The sequence below is a fragment of the Papio anubis genome, chromosome 11 (genome assembly GCF_008728515.1).
Source record: "Papio anubis isolate 15944 chromosome 11, Panubis1.0, whole genome shotgun sequence".
NCBI classification, from domain to species: Eukaryota; Metazoa; Chordata; class Mammalia; order Primates; family Cercopithecidae; genus Papio; species Papio anubis.
Window position 1 is genome coordinate 68,695,129 of NC_044986.1, and position 9,382 is coordinate 68,704,510.

General features: G+C 44.7%; 1 protein-coding gene across 4 annotated transcripts in view; it reads right to left on the reverse strand.

Annotated features, from left to right (window-relative positions):
- Positions 1-9,382, reverse strand: part of ASCC1 (activating signal cointegrator 1 complex subunit 1) — a 120,067-nt gene that overhangs the window by 110,211 nt on the left and 474 nt on the right. For 2 of the 4 annotated variants that reach the window (XM_031652263.1, XM_009214719.4), the window contains exons 1-3: positions 9,192-9,371; positions 6,644-6,788; positions 4,578-4,677 (exon numbers count right to left, since the gene is read on the reverse strand). In XM_031652263.1, coding sequence (XP_031508123.1) covers positions 4,578-4,677; positions 6,644-6,755 — 212 coding nt within the window. In that variant the 5' untranslated portion in view covers positions 6,756-6,788; positions 9,192-9,371. Of the gene's footprint in view, positions 1-4,577; positions 4,678-6,643; positions 6,789-9,191; positions 9,372-9,382 lie in introns of those variants that run through there. The other 2 variants (XM_021943379.2, XM_009214717.4) reach the window with 1 other exon arrangement.

The following is a 9,382-nucleotide window of genomic DNA, read 5'->3' on the forward strand; positions in this document are numbered from 1 at the left end:
TGAGGTCAGGAGCTTGAAACCAGCCTAACCAACTTGGAGAAACCTCATCTCTACTAAAAATACAAAATTAGCCAGGCATGGTGGTGCATGCCTGTAATCCCAGCTACTAGGGAGGCTGAGGCAGGAGAATCTCTTGAACCCGGGAGGTGGAGGTTGCAGTGAGCCGAGATCGTGCCATTGCACTCCAGCCTAAGCAACAACAGCGAAACTCTGTCTCAAAAAAAAAAAAATTAAAAAAAATTAAATTAAATTAAATTAAAATGGAGTGAATAGTACCTACTTGTCATAAGGTTGTCATAAGAATTAAACGTGATCATATATGAAACAGCTTCCCAATAAGTGGCACAGAGCTCCATACAGTCCATGCTGTTGGGCAGATGCCCCAAACGTTAGCAGGTTAAGCATACCAGGAGAAGGACCCTGTATGGCAGACACACCTGACAGTAATAACTTAAGCCTACCTGAGAATCACCCTATGATCTAAGAAGAATATGTGTTCAGAGTTCCAAGCTACGGAATCTGGCTTGGATTCATTCCAACCCAGAGATCCATTCCTTTATGCATGAGGAACATCTGAATCCCTGACCCATTTATGGAACCCAAGCCATACAGGGGATCGAGGGCCTTTGCTTTGGATTAAATAAAGGTTGCCAGGTGATGTCTGCTAGGGGCAGGGTGCGAAGTGGAAATGTTATATAAACTGTATGCTTTTTCCAAGCAGTTGAAGTTCTGTCCAGCCCACCACCACGGTACCGCCCTTTATGCAAGTCCCCTCAATAAACCCTGTGTCTCACTTGCTGGCTCTGGGTCTCTTCCCCAGACTAACATGGTGCCATCCCTGTTGAAGTCAACAGGTATGCAGCATGACACATGCTATCCTCATTAAGCCCATACTGGTATCTTTCCAGTTAAAAGTATAGTTGGACTGAAAAGAGGTTTCCATGGAAAATCTAAAATATTCACTATAGGGCAGGCACAGTGGTTCTTGCCTGTAATTCCAGCACTCTGGGATGCAAGGCAGGCAGATCACCTGAGGTCAGCCTGACCAACATGGCAAAACCCCATCTCTAACAAAAACACAAAAAAATTAGCCAGGCATGGTGGCACATGCCTGCAGTCCCAGCTACTCGGGAGGCTGAAGTAGGAGAATCGCTTGAACCGGGGAGGCAGAGGTTGCAGTGAGCCCAGATCACGCCACTGTACTCCAGCCTGGGCAACAGAGTGAGACTCCGTGTCAAAATAATAAAATAAAAGAAATAAAATATTCACTACAGTAACACAAATAAGCAGTGACAAGGTGACTCCTTAGTTGAATACATAAGAGGAAACTCCTACCAGGTCAAGTGGTTCTCAGTCTTGGCTATACACTGGAATCACCTGGGGGGGCTTCAAATAGTGATATCTGAGTCCTGCTCCCACAGACTCTGATTTAATTGGTCTAGGGTGCACCCAAGCACTGGGAATTTTAGAAACTCCCCAGATGATTCTCCTGTGCACCTGAGGCTAAGAACCACAGCATGAGACCTAACCCATGGACAGGTGTTGTCAATATTAGGCTCTGATTATAAATTAGTTTGGCCAGGTAATTTGTTTCTTGATCCAAATAAGCCTACAGAAATTATTCCTAAGAAAGAAAATCTTCTTAGTATTTTTTATTTATTTATTTATTTATTTTTGACAGAGGATATTGCTCTGTTGCCCAGGTGGAACTACATGGCACAATCATAGCTCACTGTAACCTTGAACCTCTGGGCTCAAGCAATACTCCTGCTTCAGCCTCCCAAGTAGCTGGGACTACAAGCACTCACTACCAAGCCTGGCTAATTTACCTATTTCTATTCATTCATTCGTTCATTCATTCATTCATTCATTTATTGTAGAAACAGGGTCTCACCATGTTGCCCAAGCTGGGTGGTCTCCAACTCATGGGCTCAAGTAATCCTCCCATCTTGGCCTCCCAAAGTGCTGGGATTACAGGTATGAGCCACCACACCCAGCCTTCTGAGTAAATATTATCTATTAATTAGGATTTATCAGAGCCAATACCTAATCTAACATGCAAATCACCTGGCACATAATGAGTGCTTAGAATATAGAGAAATCAAAAGATTATCAAGTTAGAATCAGGCAAGGAACTTTTACACACCTCAGCAGTAGCAGATACAAACCAAGACCTGTTACACTGATTTTTTTTTTTTTTCTTCAGGAAACTGAGCCACGACTTTCTAAAATCATGTTTCTTAGGAAAAAACGTCACTAGAGCCTGATTTGGTCATATTCCAGGAAAATTTTATATTTAATAGGTGTTTAGACTGCTATCAAGGTTGATGAAACCATTTGTGGCCAAGCACGGTGGCTCATGACTGTAATCCCAACACTTTGGCAGGCCAAGGGGGCGGATCACCTGAGGTCAGGAGTTCGAGACCAGCCTAGCCAACATGGTAAAACCCCACCTCTACTAAAAATACAAAACTTAGCCAGGTGTAGTAGTGCAGGCCTGTAGTTCCAGCTACTCAGGAGTCTGATGCAAGAGAATCGCTTGAACCAAAACGGAGGAGGTTGCAGTGAGCCAACATCATGCCACTGTACACCAGCCTGGGCGACAGAGTGAGACTCTGTCTCAAAATATATGTGTGTGTGTGTATGTGTGTGCAGAGACCAATAAGCAGGCTATTTTAAGTAATCCACAGAAAAGGCAGAGCGGTAGTAGTGAAGATACAGATAGCTGGTAGATTCAAAATATATTTAACACATTTGTAATACCTGCCCACTGGGAGGCCAAGGCAGGTGGACTGCTTGAGTTCCAGAGCTCAAGACCAGCCTGGGCAATATGGAGAAACCCTGTCTCTATCAAAAATGCAAAAAATTAGCCAGGTGTGGTGGCGCACAACTATAGTCCCAGCTATTTTGGGGGGTTGAAGCAGGGAGGATCACTTGAGCCCAGGAAGTCAAGGCTACAGTGATCCAAGATCGCACCACTGCACTCCAGCCAGGTAACAAAGCAAAAGCAAAGCCCTGCCTTTAAAAAAAAAAAAAAAAAAAAAAAGATATTTAAAAGGTAGTATGGGATATGGTGGTTGGGCATGGCTCATTCTAACACTTTGGGAGACCAAGGTGGGAGGATCACTTGAGTCCAGGAGGTCAAGATCAGCCTCGGAAACATAGTAAAACCCCATCTCTACAAGTAATTCAAAAAATTAGCCAGGCTTGGTGGTGTGTGCCAGTCCCAGCTACTTGGGAGGCTGAGGTAGGAGGATCACTTTAGCCTGGGCAGTCAAGGCTGCAGTGAGCTGAGATTGTGCCACTACACTCTAGCCTGGCAACAGTGAGACGCTCTGTCTCAAAAACATAATAATAATAAAAATAGGCTGGGTGCGGAGGCTCATGCCTATAATGCCGGCACTTTGGGAAGCCGAGGCAGGTGGATCACCTGAGGTCAGGAGTTCAAGACTAACCTAGCCAACATGGCGAAACCCCATCTCTACTAAAAATACAAAAATTAGCCAGGCATGGCAGGCACCTATTATCCCAGCTACTCAGGAGGCTGAGGCAGGAGGATGGCTTGAACTCTGGGGGCGGAGGTTGCAGTGAGCCAAGATCGTCCCATTGCACTCCTGCCTGGGTGAAAGAGCGAAACTCCATCTCAAAATAAACAAATAAATAAAATAAATAAAAGGTGATGTGGTTTGGATCTGTGTCCCTGCCAAATCTCATGCTGAAATGTAACTCTCAAGTGTTGAAAGTGGGGCCTGGTGGCAGGTGTTTGGAACATGGGGGTAGATCCCTCATGATGGCTTAGCACTATCTCCTTGGCAATGAGTGAGCTCACACAAGATCCGGTTGTTTAAAGTGTGTGGCACCTCACCTCCCATGGTTTTTGCTCCTGCTTTCACCATGTGACATGCCTGCTCCCACTTCAGCTTCTGCCAAGAGTAAAAGGTCCCTGAGGCCTCCCCAGATGCCGTGCCATGCTTGTAGTGTCTGTAGAGTCATGAGCCAGTGAAACCTCTTTTCCTTTTTTTTTTTTTTTTAAGACTAAGTTTCACTCTTGTTGCCCAGGCTGGAGTGCAATGGCATGAATCTCTGCTCACTGCAACCTCTGCCTCCCAGGTTCAAGTGATTCTCCTGCCTCAGCCTCCCGAGTAGCTGGGATTACAGGTGCTCACCACCACACCCGGCTAATTTTTGTATATTTAGTAGAGACAGGGTTTCACCATGTTGACCAGGCTGGTCTTGAACTTCCGACCTCACGTGATCCATCTGCCTCAGCCTCCCAAAGTGCCAGGATTACAGGCATGAACCACCGCACCTGGCCGAAACCTCTTTTCTTTATAAATTACCCAGGCTCAGGTATTTCTTCATAGCAACACAAGAATGGCCTAAGAGGCAAAATCAGCTTAGTGATGCATGTGGAACAATGAAATTAATCTGTAATCAGTCCTCTGACACTTTAGGACATTTTATCATTTTATCATTAGTAATTAAGCATCGCAATAAGTATGGAAGACCAAAGAGTCCACTTCCCACTGAGTTTCCTGGAAGTCTCTCCCCATGAAGCTGTTGGGGACATGACTCACTTATAGAGCAAGCTGGGGGCCCTCACAGTAGACCGGAATCCTTGTGGGGTCTGCTCCACCTCGTACGCATCACAGGGCTCATCAGCACACTCCATGGAGCCTGCACAGAAACCATGACATCTCACTCAGAAACAATGTTGCTCTGTGGACAACAGCTTTTGCCTCAGCTGTCAACCGCTGTTAGGGCGTTTAAAAAAAGCAATACACAGGCATAAAAAACAGCCAGACACTGTACATTCCATGACACTGCTCTGATACTCCTTCCGACCTATCTTATAAGAAATAAACCATAAAAAAACACATAATGACTATTTTAAATCTTTCAGTCTTGGAACCCTGGGAAGGTAGCACATGTATACAGTAGTTCCCCCTCATCTGTGGTTTCGCTTTCCAAGTTTTCAGTTACCTGCAGTTAACTGCTGTCCGAAACCATTACTACAATAAGATACTGGGCATGAGACAGAGAGACCACATTCACATCACCTTTATTACAATGTATTGTTATAACTGTTCTATTTTGTTAGTGATTGTTATTAATCTCTCACTGTGCCTGATTAACAAACTAAACTTTACCAAAGGTTTCTATATACAGTTGGCCCTCCATATACAGGGATTCCCCATCAGTGGATTCAACCAACCACAGACTGAAAATATTTGAAAAAAAATCCAGCCTGGGCAACAAAGTAAAACCCCTCATCTCTACAAAGATTAGCTGGGCATGGTGGCACATGCTCGTAGTCCCCACTACTCAGGAAGATGATGTGGGAGAATCATTTGAGCCCAGGAGGTGACGCTGCAGTGAACCAAGGTCGTGCCACTGCACTCCAGAATGGGCTTGTCTCTTAAAAAAAAAAAAAAATTACTTGGAAAAAATAAAATAAAATAACAACACAGCAATAAAAATAAAACAAATTAAAAAACAATACAGGCTAGGCATGGTGGCTCATGCCTGTAATCCCAGCACTTTGGGAGGCCAAGGCAGGCAGATCACCCAAAGTCAGGAGTTTGAGACCAGGCTGGCCAACATGGTGAAACACCATCTCAACTGAAAATACAAAAATTAGCCACGTGTGGTGGCGGGCGCCTGTAGTCTCAGCTACTGGGGAGGCTGAGGCAGAACTGCTTGAACTCGGGAGGTGGAGGTTACAGAGAGCCCAGATCATGCCACTGCACTCCAGCCTGGGTGACAAGAGCAAAACTCTGTCTCGAAAAATAATAATAATAATAATAATAAATAATACAGTACAACAACTATTTACAGAGCATTTGCATTGTATTGTGTATCATATGTATTACAAGAGAGGATTTAAAGTAGGATGTGTGTAGGTTACATGCAAATACCACGATGTTCTACAAAAGGGACATGGGCATCTGAGGATTTTGGTAACATTACTGGGCAATGGACTAAATACATATGTTCATTTATTTCAAAAATTTATATATAATTACTTTAGGGCCAGGTGCGGTGGCTCACGTCTATAATCCCAGCACTCTGAGAGGCCGAGGCAGGTGGATCACTTGAGGTCAGGAGTTCAAGACCAGCCTGGCCAACATGGTGAAACCCTGTCTCTACTAAAAATACAAAAATTAGCTGGGCATTGTGGCACATGCCTGTAGTCCCAGCTACTTGGGAGGCTGAGGCACCAGAATCACTTGAACCTGGGAGGCAGAGGTTGCAGTGAGTGGAGATTACATTACTGCATTTCAGCCTAGGTGACAGAGCAAGACTCCATCTCTAATAATAATAATAATTACAACTCCACAGACAAAGGAACTTAATTTTGTCATAGAATATTAATGGTTAATATTAATAACTAAAATTTCTCCTTATGATATTTAAACCTCTGTACAAAGAAGAAACATAACTTATAAATTGCAACCAAAAATACTTCAGCTAAACTCAAACTCATCAGTACCCTTAGACATGAACAAAAACAGAGCTATATGAGGCCAAACATCTCAAATTTCAGTGCTGACACAGAAACACATTGAAACAAACAAAAAATTGATCCTACAATACACAGGACATTTTACTTCTTATCTGACCAATGAGCAACTAGGATTACCTTGATAGAAGTCCTCTTCATCTTCTTCATGTTGATAGGTCTGTTCTTGGACTGGATTCTTCCTGTAATTCCGGCCATCAATTCTTATAAGCTGTGGACGCAGAACTTCCATGACACTTTCTTCAAATAATATTCTGATGACGTCCTGAAAAATATAATTACCATCTTACCCTTCTTAGTGAGAATTAAACGTCCTATCTCTAGTATCTGAACCATTGTGTAGGTCTGAATTGGGCATCAGTTCACAGTATTTCCTACACAAAAGCAGCACTGTTTCCCATTGGATTTCCCATCTGTAAACCAGTTTAGGTTAACTGCTGTATTTTCTACCACACTGGCTCACTCTAGAGAGCAAAGTAATTTGTAAACTGTTTATCACCCACCCCCCAAAAAAAAGGGATTAAAAGGCATATACTCTTTAAAAAAAAAAAAGAAAGAAAGAAAGGAAGGAAGGGAGAGAGGGAGGGAGGGGAGCAGTGGCTCACATCTGTAATCCTAGCACTTTGGGAGGCCAAGGTGAGAGGATTGGTTGAGTTTGGAGTTCAAGACCAGCCTTGTGAACATAGTGAGGCCTCGCCTCTAAGAAAAGAAAAAGAGGACCAGGTACGGTGGCTCACACCTGTAATTCCAGCACTTTGGTAGGCCGAGGTGGGCGGATCACCAGGTCAGGAGTTCAAGACCAGCCTGACCAACAGGGTGAAACCCCGTTTCTACTACAAATACAAAAATTAGCTGGGCATGGTGTCACGTGCCTGTAATCCCAGGTACTCAGGAGGGTGAGGCAGGAGAATCTCTTGAACCCGGGAGGCGGAGGTTGCAGTGAGCCGCGATCGCACCGCTGCACTCCAGCCTGGGCAACAGAGCGCAACTCCGTCTTAAAAAAAAAGAAAGAAAAAGAGAAAAGGGCCGGGCATGGTGGCTTACACCTGTACTCCCAGCACTTTGGGAGGCTGAGGAAGGAGGACTGCTTGAGCCCAAGAGTTTGAAACCAGCCTGGGCAACATGGCGACACCCTGTTTCTCAAAAAAAAAGAGATTAAAAATAAAAGGCAGCCTTAGAAAGAGAGAATAAAGCTCTCTTTATTACTTTAACCTAATAAGTAAAATGCGAACTTCAGTGGTTATCTAACCATTTGCACAGTATCTTTTTTTTTTTGAGACGGTGTCTCGCTCTTGTCCCCCAGGCTGGAATGCAATGACACAATCTCTGCTCACTGTAACCTCTGCCTCCCGGGTTCAAGTGATTCTCCTGCCTCAGCCTTCCAAGTTGCTGGAACTGCAGGCATCCGCCACCACCCCCGGCTACTTTTTTGTTATTTTTAGTAGAGACTGGGTTTCGTCATTTTGGCCAGGCTGATCTGGAACTCCTGGCCTCAGGTGATCCACCAGCCTCAGCCTCCCAAAGTGCTGGGATTACAGGAGTAAGCCACTGCGCCCAGCAAACTCTATCTAGCAAGAGAAAGACAATGAGGGATATTTAATACACTTAACCATCCAGAAAAAAAAAAGCCCGTAAGTACTTTCAGAGGTGCTAGAAATTCACACAAAACAATCAGTTCCAGTTGCCTGTCAAAGCAGTAAATTAATAACAACTTAACCAATATGGTTCTCAGACCAATATACTGCTGAGGGGAGGAATCCAGTTTCTACAGGCCACTGCCCAACAAAATGCACATCACTCACTGAGAAGCCAAGCTTCTGGTCACACCACTTAATGGATCCAATAATTTAGGAAACAAAGGTTCCTTATAGGCTAGCTGAAGTTAAATTCAGCCAGTATTCCTACCACGTACAGCTTAGTCTTGAAGCCCAAAATACTGAAGAGTTCCAAAGAAAACAAGTTGATCCTTACTAAATACACTAACGCTCAAGCCAACGTGGACGCGGTGGCTCACGTCTGTAATCCCAGCACTTTGGGAGGCCGAGGTGGGTGGATCATCTGAGGTCAGGAGTTCAACACCAGCCTGGCCAAGATGGTGAAACCCGTCTCTACTGAAAATACAAAAAGTAGCCGGGCTTGGTGGCGGGCGCCTGTAATCCCAGCTACTCGGAAGGCTGATGTGGCACGAGAATCGCTTAAGCCTGAGAGGCGGAGGTTGCAGTGAGCTGAGATCGCGCCACTGCACTCCAGCCTGGGTGACAGAGCGAGACTTCGTCTCAAAAAAATAAATAAAATAAAATAATAATTGATTATTTGTGTGCTTACAGAACCAAGAAGAGGTTTTGTGAGAAATAACAACATAGAAGGTAAACCGACATGGATAGAGGAAAAGAGCACATCATTAGCAATAGTCGATGACATCACAACCCAGTGGTCTATTCCCTGAGGCCTCTAAAGTTCTCAATGAAAAAACACTTTCAAGGCGAAAGCTAAAAAAAAAAAAAAGTTCCCCACAAAAGCAGACTAAGGTGAAAGTCGGGCCCTCAGAACAAGAGCTCCGGAAAAACAGGTAGTCGTCGCGGAGACAGCAAACGCAGCATCTACCTGTCCTACATGGCCCTGCGCTACGAGACTGCTCGGAAGGAAAGGCGGGAATAACCAACTTAACCCTGCTTCGAGGTGGTTTGGAGAGGAAGAGGAAAGCCGTGTCTTTCTGCAATATCGTGAGGGAAGCCGAGACCCCGAATCATCAAAGAGAAGGAGCAGAGGAGGACTAGGCGGCTGCAGGTAAACCAAGGTAGGGCGAGGAGGCAAAGGAACCGGAATTCCTCTCCACGAGCGCGTTCTCGGCTCCCCACC